At 35.9% G+C, this 14,129-nt stretch overlaps 2 protein-coding genes across 3 annotated transcripts; both read left to right on the forward strand.

Moving 5' to 3' along the window:
* The first annotated feature begins 4,658 nt into the window (after nucleotides 1-4,658).
* LOC133704726 (protein NRT1/ PTR FAMILY 5.6-like) lies at nucleotides 4,659-8,263 on the forward strand. 2 transcript variants are annotated; one of them, XM_062129661.1, is made up of 4 exons: nucleotides 4,659-5,050; nucleotides 6,019-6,236; nucleotides 6,378-6,919; nucleotides 7,151-8,263. In XM_062129661.1, the coding sequence occupies exons 1-4, from the start codon at nucleotides 4,900-4,902 to the stop codon at nucleotides 8,034-8,036; spliced, it is 1,797 nt and encodes a 598-aa protein (XP_061985645.1). In that variant the 5' UTR covers nucleotides 4,659-4,899; the 3' UTR covers nucleotides 8,037-8,263. The 2 variants fall into 2 exon arrangements, with proteins under 2 accessions (XP_061985645.1, XP_061985646.1); XM_062129662.1 differs by lacking the exon at nucleotides 4,659-5,050 and adding an exon at nucleotides 5,619-5,793.
* Nucleotides 8,264-10,062: 1,799 nt separating this feature from the next.
* Nucleotides 10,063-13,792, forward strand: LOC133704634 (BEL1-like homeodomain protein 9). Its single transcript, XM_062129523.1, has 4 exons — nucleotides 10,063-10,723; nucleotides 12,362-12,729; nucleotides 12,824-12,884; nucleotides 13,133-13,792. The coding sequence occupies exons 1-4, from the start codon at nucleotides 10,184-10,186 to the stop codon at nucleotides 13,595-13,597; spliced, it is 1,434 nt and encodes a 477-aa protein (XP_061985507.1). The 5' UTR covers nucleotides 10,063-10,183; the 3' UTR covers nucleotides 13,598-13,792.
* Nucleotides 13,793-14,129: the final 337 nt, after the last annotated feature.

Genomic DNA, 14,129 nt, shown 5'->3' on the forward strand with positions numbered 1-14,129 from the left:
GACACCTTCTTTTAATACAATTAAATAATTATTATACCCTTAGAGAAAAAAATATAAAACTTTTGTAGGTAGGCTTCTCAATAAAATGAAAAATAAAAGAAAAATACCTCTTAAAAGAAAAATAAAATGAACATGAAGGGGTGTCTAAATTAAAAAACTTAGAAAAGTGCAGTTAAATCATTTATTGCAACATCCACAAAAATGATTTTAGGCCTTTATTGGGCTCCATGAGCAGTTGATTAGATCATGACTTAGATTTGTTCATGCTCCGAAACGCTCCGCACGGAAAAAATACAGTACCTTTCCATTTTTCCCGAGGGCATCCAAGAAGAAGTTAGAGTTGAAAAAGTGATTAGCGTTGATATAATTATATATCCGACAACTATGAGCGTTTTAGAGCCCAGATAAATAGCTGTTTCTGCGTTTCTGGTGGACAAACAAGGGGATATATCCCGGCGTTTTGGTGGGGCTGCACCCGTATGCGCACTGAGATTGATTTGTGGTTGTGTGCAGTTAGCAGAGGTCCTACCATTGATCATTGATCAAAAACAAAATAAAGTTCAGAGGTTGTGTGGAACCCTTACTTTTTCACAAATTGCGACCCAACATAACGCATTCACGTTAGACAATGATGGGTTCCACAGTATGCACGTCAAAAATGGATCCCCCGTCGCCTTTGAGAGTGGGGAGCACAACCCAGAGGAGCCAAGCCCCTGACCACCACTTTTCTAGCATGGCGTCATTGAGTCTAGCTTTTTTCTGTTTGGGCACAACCCTGCTGTGTGAAATCATACTCAAAACTCTGCATTAGATGAAGCAACCGTACCTCAAAGTTGATATAAATCAGAGAAGCCCATTCCCGAACGAAGCAGCATAGACCATATAGACATAACATATATTATTAAACCACTGTAATCCATAATTACAAAGACATTAGTACTGTCATTAAGAAACCATGGGAATCCATGAAGCGAGAATATTCCTTAAGTCAGACTAAGATTGTGTTATCTCTTGCCATTCATCCACCTTGAAATATGTAACAAAAGGAAGCTTTAAATTTATCAGAATGGAAAGTAGAAATTAAATAATACTATAAACTAATACCATAGAAAATAATATGTTCAGACGAAGATTAAGATGATACAATGGACATGAAGCTGAGCTCTAGGAAGGAGGAAAAGAAGGAAAAACAAAAGGGAGGAAGGATAGAGATTTGTAGCAAAATAATATGTATAGAATATCTCTTATTTTCATTCCACTTCTACTTATACTGATTTTTTAAAATAAAATTAATGAAGAATTAATTCTAGTAATTTCTAAAATTAATTTTCATTATCTTACCTTAATTACCCACTATAAAAAAATAAAAACTTATCAACTTTAGCTTTAAAATCAATTTATTTTTTCTTTGGAAAAAATCTTCATATATATGAAAAAGATTGATTGTTCATACATTAATAATGGGATGGATGTTCATAATTGACATGGAAAAAAAATATTTTTTTATGGGTCAATAATTTTTTTTATAATAAACTCAAATCTAAATTTTATTTAGGTTTATTTATTACCCTTCAACTTCCTATTATATGAATTATAAGAAGAAGAAAAAATTTCTATAATTTCACAAAACATGTTAACTTGAAATTTTTTAATATTAATTTTTCAAGTACTCAGGATTTTTAATGATGTTAATATTACATATTAAAAAAATTATTGGAGAATAGTTTCAATTAAATTTTAACCCTAAAAATAAATATACCCCCACTTTAAATTTAACTTCAAATATATCAATTAATCATGATTTACAAAATAAATTCTAACACAAAGTACTAGAGAAAAAAAACCAAGTACATGTCTTCAAATGAATATCCACGCCAAAATTATGGTTTTATCTGTCACGAACAACTAAGAATTAAACCTGTTTATTATTACACTAAATGAATGGAATTTGAGTTGATAGGAGAGTTAGTGGAATCTTATTAAAAAAGAAAATTCAAGATTAATCTATGGATTAAGACAATGGTGGCACTTGGTGGGGGGAGGGGGAAGGTTGTCTTGAGGGATATACACAGAGGAAAGTGAAGATATTTATGAACTCTGATTATATTGATCGCATGCCACCTATAGTAATTATCTCTGATAAGGTTCGATCATTTTGACCGACTCTTTGTAGTTTTGATTTTTAATGCCATCCCAAATCAATCAAATCACCGATATGATTCGAACTCCATGACGCTGAAGAAAGGGATATCTTGCTTGAATACATATCCAAGAGGACAAGTGGGCAACAATATTTTCTTAATTTATATTTATGGAATTATACGGTCCGTAGCTCCTTAATCTGCTCCTCCACAGCTACATGTCCCTCTCCTCACTTTTACTTTAGGCAAAAGAGTTAACCGCGTTCACCTTTTTTAATAGTAACGTCTTCACTCGAATTAGATGCTGGCATGTGAATTTCAACACCTATTTATAACATTGTTATCACAGTGACCCACAAGCCTCGATTATATAATGTCCTTCTCCATTCCAATGGGAAACCTGCCTTTCCCGGATGCCCAAACTCTCTCTGAAGTGGAAAAAAAATCTACTAGCACCATGCACAGCATAAAAAGTTAAATGCAAGGTTCCTTGTAGTCGTTGATTCCCCCGAGGGAGACTTATTGCCATTCTTTTTATTGTTAAAACCCCATTATACGTAGTGGACCAAGAACGACGTCCAGTATTGAATTAATTAATGTAGTGCTTTATAGGCAGCACTCAGCATAACATGCGAAGAAGTTCCTTACTACACTTTGAATAGGATTCTTGAGTTAAGTTGTATAATTAGTGAATGATTTAGTTTTAATAATTTAATTGATTCTTTCTGGTCAAAATGTTTTTTAGCATATACTTTGTAATTGGTAGACCAAGACGGATTGTGACTAATACCTTGCATAAAGTTTTATTTGATAGAGACGAGGGCTCTTCGGTGCTTAAATACGTATTTTTTTTAGAGAGAGAAAATAAAATAATATTATAGAGAGAGATGCTCTTAAAATATATGTACAGTAGAAAATGAAGATTCTGAACCTTTGTTCTGAAAGTCTTATGGAGTACTTATAATCCACGAATCTTGTCCTTTTATAAGAAAAATGGTCTGAAGTGTAATCTTACCCTGATAACATTTAATAAGAGATAAATATCTCTTATATCTGTATTAATGTTTGATGGGAATATGATGGTCCTTGAAGAACTTTTATACACATAAAAAGTATAGGTTGATTAAGGTCCAAGACGTCAAATGTAGCTAAGTCTATGAAGACCAAGTTCTTCCATGAGGTTAGACCCAAAGGAGGTTGGTCACTCCCTTGGGCGCGCCAAGGGAGGATGATTATTCTTCAAGGCATGCCCAAGGAAGAATGGTCGTTACCTTGGACTTGGCTAACTACCAAGTCCAAGTATCTTGGGCCTGGCATGTTTGTCAGACACGCGTTACCTTGGACTTCACTAATTGTCAAGTCCAAGTACCTTAGATTTGACATTTTGTTTCTAGACACATGTTACCTTGGACTCTAGCATGTTTATTAGATTCACGTTACCTTGAACTTGGATAACTGTCAGGTTCAAGTACCTTGGAGTTGGCATGTTTGCTAGACACACGTTGCCTTAGATCTGAGATGTTTTTAGACCCATGTTATCTTAGACTTGGTTGGTTGCCGAGTCCAAATGCCTTGGATTTGGCATGTTCGCTAGATCCACGTTACATTGGACTTGGCTAAATGTCAAGTTCAAGTATCTTGAGTCTGACGTGTTCGTCAAATCCATGTTACCTCGGACATGATAGATGACTAAGTCCAAGTACCTTGGTCTGCCATGTTTGCCAGACCCATGTTATCGTGGACTTGGATGACTGTCAAGTCCAAGTGCCTTAGGTTTGGTATGTTTGTCAGACCCACATTACCTCATTTCCTTGGACGTGCCAAGGAAGGATGGTCATTTTCCTTGGGCATGCCAAGGAATGGTCATTCCCTTGGGTGTTCCAAGGGAGCATACGCATTCTCATGGGCATGTCAAAGGCTTGGCGTACAATCAAGCCTAGCGAGCCTGAGTCTTGGCACATTGTCAAGCGTTTGGGTCTGGTTGACCCTAGACCCAGCGTTCCCAGTGCTTGACACAATGCCAAGCCCAATCACGCCTAAGTTTGGCTAGAGTTAAAACCAACGTGCTAGGGTTTGGCACACCACCAAGCCCCATCATGGCTGGGTCTGGCTAGCGTCAAACCCAGCGCTCTCGGTGCTTGGTACGTTATAAAGTCTAATCGCACCTGAATCTAGTTGACGTGAGACCCAGCGTGCCAGGGTTTGACACACCGCCAAGCTCAATCATGACTAGGTTTGGAGCACTACCAAGCATTCTCGGGGTTTGGAGCACTACCAAGCCCAATCGCATCTGGATCTGGATGGTGTCACACCCATTGTGTCCAAAGATTGACACACTTCCAAGTTTTCACTCAGAGTATACTCATTCCCTTGAGCACACCCAAAAAGGGTAATAAGAGTTTTTTAAGCACAGCAAAATAGGTTAGGTTAATCAACTTGAACACTCCTTTCTCACGTGGAAAAGGCACAAGAGGGTGATTTTTGCTTATAGATTCAACTTTAATTTTAAACCAAAAGATAGGGACTGAAGTCAAGTGTGCCGATGTTCAATTTTAAACCACTCCATTAAATAACAACATGAAAACTTTCATGAATGATTAGAACCCATCCCGATGCCCAGCCTCGGTTACTCAAGTATAAAAATCGAGTAAAGCTAGCCATCAGCTTGTCACAAAACACTCCGACTCCCTTCCCAAAAAATATTCGTCTCTGTCAACTTTCCAACTGTTTTAGTTCTTCCTTAAACCTGGTTGGCTAGATGGAGCAACCGGAGAACAGGAAAGTAGGACGTGAAGCTAAAGAATCAGACGAGGAAGAGAAATGGGTTCGTGATTCTTCCGTCGATTATAAGGGAAGAGTTCCTCTTCGAAGTTCAACTGGAGTCTGGACAGCCTCTCTTTTTATCATCAGTAAGTGTATTTTATTTGTTAATGTCAGTGCTATTAAGAAACTTGTTCTTCGGTTTTTGCTCAAGTGCTCAACAGATCTGAATTCTTTGCATCATATTTCATCTCTGCTTAATTCGAAACACTGTTACCTTTTTTCGTGAAGACTGAAGTCAATGGTCAACTAAAGTAGTATTACAACTCATTACACGTGGATTCATCTCCACGTGACTAAATAGAAATCTTTGGAGAGCTATGAATTTTTCTGTAGAGACAAGAACTAAAATGTCAAGAATATACTCCCCTAGGAATGAAAGAAAACAAGTTTTATCTCTTCTTCTTTTTTCTTAATCAGGGGGTTAAACTGATTTTTTTTTAAAACCAGATGGTTATATTAAGGATTAACGTTGCACGTAGGATAAGAAGTAACACTTTTTTTATTTGTAGAGATCCGATGTATCATATAATTAAGGTGTGAGGGTTAAATTGTTATTTTTTTTATTATTATTAATATAGATGTTTGAGTGAGTTTGTGTATATTTTAACTAATCTTATGAACTTTAGTTAATTATTATATAAGTTTTAGTATAGAACTTAAACCAATAATTTTTAGAAAATAAATATAAAACTGAACAATTAAATGTAACTGTAGAGTTAAATTATTCCATTCTTAATTACGTAATGTGCGCCTTCCTTTGACAAAGGCGCTCCATCCATAAACAAAGCTACATGAATGTTTTTGTTGTCAACCTGTGATGAAAAAACTGGTAAGATCTATGTGGTAAGGTTTTCGCCTTGTAAAATAATAGTGCCGCAGACTATGTTGATTGAGAATGAAAGTGAAGTGTCGAACAAAAGAATCATAAATCATCCCAGATAAGAACTCGTCTCAAATCATCAGTGGCCGTCTTGTTTTAACTGTTGTATGTATGTTTATATGTACGCGAATGTGTGTGTATTGATTATGTGAAATTGAGTAAATTTTGATGCAGCACTTGAGTTTAGTGAGAGGCTTAGCAACTTCGGAATAACTGCCAATCTCATCTCATACCTCACCAAAGTGATCCATCAAGACCTCAAAACAGCAGCAAAGAGTGTGAACTATTGGGCAGGAGTAACAACAATGATGCCCTTGTTTGGAGGGTTCCTAGCTGATGCCTACACAGGCCGGTTTTCAATGGTCCTGCTATCATCCCTCGTATATCTTTTGGTATACATATATGTCATTTCATTTCATTTCCTTTTCTTCTTCTTCTTGGCTTTCCGAACAAGAAAAATATACTTCGACTTTCGATTAATGCCTCAAGGCCCTTTATAATGTTTGACAACGTTACTGTAATGTCCAAACTAGGGTCTGAGCCTCTTGACACTGTCCCAGTTCATTCCAAGTCTAAAACCATGCGATGTAGGGGGGTGTGAAAAGGCAAGAAAGATCCATGAAGTGGCTTTTTTCCTTGCTATGTATTCCATCTCCCTTGGAACAGGAGGTCACAAGCCCTGCCTCCAGAGCTTCGGAGCTGATCAGTTCGATGATGATCACGCTGAAGAAAGGAAGAAGAAGCTGTCTTACTTCAATTGGTGGAACATTGCAGTTTGTTGCGGCCTCTTCCTTGGAGTAACAGTCATAGTTTACATCGAAGACAACATGAGCTGGGGTGTTGCAATCCTTATTCTCACTATTACAATGGCTGTTACTGTAGCAACATTCTATATGGGAAAGCCTTATTACCGATATAGGTTACCAGAAGGGAGTGGTTCGACATCCATGTTGCAGGTTTTGGTTGCAGCTATGAGGAAGAGAAAATTACCTTCTCCCTCTAATCCTGCTCTTCTATATGAAGTCCCCAATTATAAAATCCAAGGCAGACTTTTAGGACACACAGACAGGCTCACGTAAGAAAAATTTTCTGCGATCCAAGATTTTCTTCCAGGATAGCACGTTAAATTCTTTAGTTAATTATCTAATTACAATGAGCTCCAACCTTCCCAGTTGAGGATCATGCTCTTTTAAATGTAGACTTCTAGCAAAAGAAAAAAGTCCTCGCACAGAACAGACGTGTTATTATCCTCGTTAAGCGCCAAGTAATCAAACGAAGTTTATTGTTTTTTGCTTTTGGTTCACAGGTTTCTAGATAAAGCTGCAGTGCTTGAAGAGGAGGAAATTTCAAATGAGGTGAAACATAACCCTTGGAGACTAGCAACAGTGACAAAAGTAGAGGAGATGAAGCTTGTTCTGAACATAATTCCTATATGGTTAACTTCATTACCATTTGGATTATGTGTGGTACAAACAGCAACATTCTTTGTTAAACAAGGGGCTACGCTCAACAGAAAGATAGGTCACAATTTTGAGATCCCACCAGCCTCCATTTTTTCTCTCTCGGCCGTCGGGATGATTATCTCTGTGGTCATCTATGACAAAATTCTTGTTCCATTTTTAAGGAGAGCTACCGGCAATGAAAGAGGCATTAGTATCCTCAAAAGAATTGGTAGTGGCTTGATTTTTTCCGTAGTAGCCATGTCGGTTGCAGCCTTGGTTGAAAGGAAGAGACAAAAGATTGCCGAAGAGGATATTGATGTGCTAGACGGAGAGAAAAATGTGGAATTGCCAATGAGCGTGTTCTGGCTGGCACCCCAATTCTTGATTCTCGGCCTGGGAGATGGGTTCACTTTGGTTGGCCTGCAAGAGTTTTTTTATGACCAAGTTCCTGATTCAATGAGAAGTTTGGGCATGGCTTTTTTTCTTAGTGTGCTTGGAGCTGGGAACTTTTTAAGTAGCTTTCTAATAACCGCCGTGGATCGTATTACAGAGAAAGATGGCAAAGGTTGGATTGGCAAGGACCTGAACTCCAGTCGCTTGGACAAATTTTACTGGCTTTTGGCAGCCATCAATTCCGTGAATATATTTGTTTATGTGCTCTTTGCGAGGAGGTATACTTACAAAACTGTGCAGAGAAGGTTGACTGCGACTAATTTGAACAAGGATGATGGGATGGAGTTGATGCCCTGAATTTATTGGAATGTAAATTGTGTGTAGTGTGCCAAAAAGACGTTTAAAAATCGTTGCTTTTTTTCGCTATCCATTTGTTCTTGGCGTGTTGAATATTCCCGAGAGATTTGTGAACTTGTAACCGGTAAGGAAATGACGAAAAGATCCATTCCCTATAAGGCATGGGTGTTAGATTTACTGTTGGAAAATAAAAAGGTTTTATAGGTAGGTTAATTAATTTTGACGAAGTCAAGGGTGTTATTTAGCCTGTAGAGTACGAGTTGTTTAATTTTATTTTTTTATTTTAAATTATTTTTATATATATTTTCAAATAATTTGATGTGTTATGTTAAAATAAATTTTAAAAAATAAAAAATATTATTTAATATACTTTTAAATAAAAAATATTTTAAAAAATAATTATTATTATTATAAAATCAAACGTGCTCTGCGTGTACATAAACTGCTAGAAACTCGAGATTCTCACCATCATCATTCTTTCCTTATTCTAAAAGAACAATTTGAGGTACCAGACATCAAAAGTGAAACTCAAAAATATTTTTTAATGTTTTTTTTTAAAACATTAAAAAATCAAAAGAAGCTCTTGTTAGCAAATTGTTTTTTTTTTTTTTTTTTGGTCTAATTAACAACTGAAACGTGCTGGAGTCTGAAAACTAGCTTTACATTTTTAGTCCTATGTTATAATTTCTTGCAATTAGATCCCTACAAATCAAAATGTTTTTTTTTAATTAAAAAAAATAGATTGTCTTCACATGGTATAAAGTGGATACCTAATTGGATAAGTCAAACAAGTGGTATGCATTTTTTTTTAATCCATACTACAATAATCATGAGCATACCAAATCAATATTTATCATTTAAATTGTACTTATACCTACTTTATATGCGACTTATTGTTATCTCTATATCCAAAATCATAATTACATCATTACAATCTGTATGTTGTCTTTGTAATTGAGTTTTAGCTGGGTTTGAAAATACCTTTTCAAGGTGACTTTAAATTATAAAAATATTAATTTGATACCCTTTTTAAAGTTATTTTAGATAATTTTAATATGTTAATATTAAAATAATAAAAATTCATCTAAAAATAAAAATTTTAAAATGTATTTTTGTGAAAATATATTTAGCCTGTTCAAACGTCACGCCCACTCACTAGCTACACCTTTTTAGAGCTCCAGCACATAAAGGTAGGTGTTTGGTGACCAAAAGTTTAAGCAATAGGTCATGCGCCTTTTTACCCAATCAAATGTCTAATGGTAAGAACTTCCTTCCATGCTAAAAAATACCCTACAACTTTAATAGTTGAAAATACTTGTTAAATACAGAAATGATTTGATATGTAAATCACATGTATAATATTGTTTTTTCATGAATTTTAATTAAATACATTTTCACCTATCATTTTAATTATTTTAAAAGTTTCATCATTTTAAATGTATTTATTATAACCGAAGATAACACCATACTATCATTATCATCAACCACTAAAACAAAAAAAATTAAATTAAGAAAAAAAAATGACCCATTGACCAAAAGCTCTATAAATATTCACGTAGTAAATAACCATTTCTTTTTTAAAGAGTTGAATGCTCCTTGGAACATTTTTCATCGTTCTTTCCTTGGAACACGACAAATACTATTTGAAAGAAAGAGCGAATGGTGTATATAGATTTATTTTTTTTATTGGTAGTCCAAAAAAAAATTTGTAATTTACATAGAATAAAAAAAATAAAATATTTTCTTATAAAATACTATTAAAATTTCTCTTTAATTTTGCAGTTTCTCTCAATATAAAAATAACTCTTAATTTTTTTCAAAAAAATTAACATCTCATATTCACTATCTCCATGAAAATCTAAAATAAATAGATGGAGTGATTTTAATAGGGTTTTTTTGTCTCTTTTTTTATCTGATTTTCCTGCATCAAACGCTTCGAAATCGAGCCCCCCCCTCCATTTTTCAGGTCAAGTCGTCAAGAGTCCGGTCTCTCTGCTACCCCACTGCCACCATTCTGCATGCCGCAGAAAAATTTGATCATTATATCATAACCCGTCCTTCTCTTCATCAATCATCATCATCACCACTTCACTTTCACTTTCGTTAAACTCTCTCTCGCTCAAAAGCATTTCATAGAGTATATATTCATGGCACAAAACTTTGAACCCTTCCATGTCCCACAACAAAACAGAAAAAACAAGCTTCGTGTCACCACTCAAACCAACCAAGAACAGCAAAACCCACCAGCCCCATTATTCTCTAGACAAACTTTCACTAGCCCTTCACAATCTTCTTCGTTCTTTTCACTTCAAACCCTCAAAGACATGAACTACCAGCCCTTATCTAGCCAGGGTTTATCTTTGTCTCTTTCGTTTCAACTCGATAACCAAAGACACAATGCCGTTTCAGTTTCAGGCGATTCCTTGAAGCAGAATGGTGAAATGAAAAGCTCTGTAGTCCCTTTCGGTCCTTTTACTGGCTACGCTTCAATATTGAAGACCTCCAGGTTCTTGAAACCTGCGCAGCAGATTTTGGACGATATTTGTGGTATGATTAATTGTGCGAATGCAAACTTTCCTTTGGATGGTTTGAACGAAAGTGAAATTACGAGAGAGAAAATTGCTTTTTTAAGTGATCGGGTAGAGCATCAATGCAAGAATTCAAAGCTAATATTGATGCTGGATGAGGTAAATTTGTTTCACCCTTTAGTACTCTGTATCGTTTCTTTATTTATCTTTTCTTTGGCAGGTTTCGCTGCAGAGCTTAGCTTAATGAACAGAAATAAAAAAATATCTCAGATTCAAATTCATATAACAATTAATCAAAGATTAGCCAAAACTTTCTCTGCCTTTTATACTATCTGTTTATTCAGGAAATATGTTTTGGAGAATCCTCTTTAATCATGTGTATTTCTGTTTGAAAATCATCTAGACTCCCATATTAGCTCGGCTCACTACGTTCTCGTGGTGAAGATTAATTATTGATTTAACATTTTCTAAAAGAATTAGAAGTTTTAATAAACTGGAGATTACAGACCTAGAAAGATTTAACAATAGTAGATGCCAGAAAATATCAATTTTATGTGCATGACCCATGTGAGAATTATTATAAATAAATAACAAAAAGTTGCCCGTGAATTGTCTATAGTAGTGCACTATTCATTTCATGGTAAGATAGTAGTTAGTCACTGGTCAGGTAAATAGGCTGTGCATTTTTTGATTTTATATTTTGAATCCTCTTTATATCGAGGACATTTATGAGGTTAAATAATTATTATTTTTTGGAGAATAGAGTCTAAATCCAGCTATTAATCTGGATCAAGATAATGAAATGGAGGATGCTTGGGAATATTGCATTGGTGTTACTGTCATCTCTAATTGACTGAGTGAATGATTTGATTGTTGCTGTCAAGGAATCAGTATCTCGGGAAAAGATATTTGAAGTAGTCATGGAAAAAAGATGTCTTGTCTTGTCACATTGAATCAAGTTACTGTTTCTTTCTTGTTCTGTTTTGCATGCTTTATTTCCTTTCAGATTTCTGTTCTGCTATCTTTTCTTCTTTAACTGGAATTACTGCACATGGACCAAAATGAGACATATTGGACATTTAAGCTGAAACTACAAAAGACCACCACATTGTCATGGCTTTGATAATGGGAAAAGTGTTCTTTGTAGGAAGAATCTGGTCCTTCACCATATGCTAGGATGGAGAAAATGGTTTCAAATCGTCCATTTCTTATTTAGGGGGCATGGCAATCGATTTTTTCATACAATATAATCACTGCTGTTGGTTTTCCCCGACTCGATCCTCTTGCAAATAAATTCGAGAGAGAGTTTTGTTTTGTTTTTGAACCATAAAATACTAATTGAGGGACAACTAATAGAATTGATGGTTTGCTTAGTGAATATATATATATTTGAACCAATTTGTTTAGTGATTTGAAACTGCTTTTTGTTTTTTGGTTTTTTTTTTTTTTGAAGTTAAAAGCAGAAGGTATTTAATACTGCATTTTGAATCACCACAGTAGCGCCTGGAGAATTTTAAGATGAATCTTTGAGAGTGGCATAGATGTGATCACAGATAAAATTAAACGAATGATGCTGCCATCTCGGCCCCAATTGATCAAAACTTAAATGATAGTAACAGCTTCTGGGACGGGATGGTTATGCTGCATAATCACGTGTACTTCTTACTGTGAAGTTCTCAGATGTTATCCATTAGCTAATGGCTCTGCTTTATTTTTCCTTGGAATGTAACTACCAGCTAACAATCTTTATAAATTTCAGATTTGGACTTAATTTGGCTCCTTTTCAATCTCCATTAGGTATACAGGAGATACAAACTATATTGCCAGCACATGCAGTCAGTTGTTGCATCATTTGAAACTGTTGCTGGTCTTGGAAATGCAGCTCCTTATGTTTGTTATGCGACCAAAATTGTTTTGAAGCATTTTAATAGCTTGAAGAATGCCCTTTTGGATAAAATTCAGTTCACAGGAAAAAACTTTGATGATAGCAGTGTCACTAAGGAAAAAAATCCTAGACATGGAACAACTGAACGAGGCCTTAGAAACCAAAATCCAACTCTGAACTTGAACTTCATTCAACATCCTGTTTGGCGATCTCAAAGAGGACTTCCTGATCATGCTGTAGCTGTGCTTAAGACATGGTTGTTTGAACACTTTCTACACCCGTAAGTGTTTGAAGAACTCCAGGAGCTCTTTACTATGCAAGAATCTTGACTTCTAAATACTGATGTTTATTTAACTGGTTTTTAAACTTTCCAGCTACCCTACAGACTCGGAAAAGCAAGCCTTGGCTCAGCAGACAGGTCTATCAAGGACTCAGGTGTGCCTTTTCCACTTCATATCTTGTTTTTTTAACATTGTTCTAATGACTGGATTTTTACACCCTGAGAATTATTGTCTACGGACATGCCTTAAAGGATGTCTATGTTTATGCATAAATGTTTATTTTAAGCTGAATGGGTGTTCATATGACTGCCTATTTCTTGTCATGGGCTGTTCTGTGGTAACAAGAATCACCCTAAAAGACAACAATGTTAGTTAATATAGCTTCAATCTCTGTCCATGCAGGTTTCTAATTGGTTTATAAACGCAAGAGTTAGACTTTGGAAGCCAATGGTGGAAGAAGTACACATGCTTGAATCACAGCAAACTCAAGCACCATTTGACACGGTCAGTCAGAGTGCCAACATTGCATCTGATTTGCCTCTTGAGAAACAGCCCCGATCAACTCAACACCAGAACGCATACCAAACTAAACGCCTCCGAAATGAACTTCCTGATGTATCCAAGCAGAGACAGGAGCCAAGAAATATTTGTGTCAACAATTTGTCAGGTAATTACCACTCTGCTGGTGTTAGTGGAAGCAAAGGTGTTTCATTGGCATTGGGTCTTCCACAGAATAATCGCACTGATCAATCGTGGCCTCTCCCTATGAGCATACCTCACCATGTCAACCTGGAAATGATTAGCATGATGGATTCAGCTCCAGGAACAGGTTTTGAACTGCAAAAGCAGCATTTTGGGAAAGACTAGAGGACTCAGATGCTGCATCGGCCGCAAGCTGAAGTTTGCTTCATTGTGCCTGAATATAATGGACTGTCTGTGATGTAATAATATGAATCAGGAAAACCTCTTTTTATCAAGTGATCAGTAGAGTAGGAAATGTTCTGTACACGATCAACTGTTGCTTTTTGATATTTGCATTAGATTTCTTTAAACTTTCAGTCATTTTCACAGTTCCTAGTGGAGCATTCATGCACAAATTTTTCAAGTAGCTCGGTGCCATGTCCAATGGTGGATGAAGATGATTAAGGTGACAAGTATCCATCATTGCCCAAAACCAGCACATTATTTGTCTAGCTGATGTATTCGAATAAAAGAAAATGAGGGGATGGTTAATTTGGATAGGGATAGCGCATGGAAAAAGAAAATGAACTTCAGGCCATTTTCATGGCAGAATGCTGGCCTTCTTTTACTCCAATTGCAAATACAGAATGATGGCCTCAACCTTCTACATTTCTACGCGGTCACGTGACCGCACGTGCGGTCAAATTTGTTAGAAGGA

Source organism: Populus nigra, chromosome 10 (genome assembly GCF_951802175.1).
Source record: "Populus nigra chromosome 10, ddPopNigr1.1, whole genome shotgun sequence".
Lineage (NCBI taxonomy): Eukaryota > Viridiplantae > Streptophyta > Magnoliopsida > Malpighiales > Salicaceae > Populus > Populus nigra.

What these genes read in the sequence shown, in the direction of transcription:
- LOC133704726 (XM_062129661.1), top strand. Translation starts at nt 4,900, where the DNA reads ATGGAGCAACCGGAGAACAGGAAAGTAGGACGTGAAGCTAAAGAATCA. An exon ending in AGCCTCTCTTTTTATCATCA is followed by an intron (nt 5,051 to 6,018) that starts GTAAGTGTATTT and finishes ATTTTGATGCAG; the next exon opens with CACTTGAGTTTAGTGAGAGG. An exon ending in GGACACACAGACAGGCTCAC is followed by an intron (nt 6,920 to 7,150) that starts GTAAGAAAAATT and finishes TTTGGTTCACAG; the next exon opens with GTTTCTAGATAAAGCTGCAG.
- LOC133704634 (XM_062129523.1), top strand. Translation starts at nt 10,184, where the DNA reads ATGGCACAAAACTTTGAACCCTTCCATGTCCCACAACAAAACAGAAAA. An exon ending in TAATATTGATGCTGGATGAG is followed by an intron (nt 10,724 to 12,361) that starts GTAAATTTGTTT and finishes AATCTCCATTAG; the next exon opens with GTATACAGGAGATACAAACT. An exon ending in TTTGAACACTTTCTACACCC is followed by an intron (nt 12,730 to 12,823) that starts GTAAGTGTTTGA and finishes TAAACTTTCCAG; the next exon opens with CTACCCTACAGACTCGGAAA.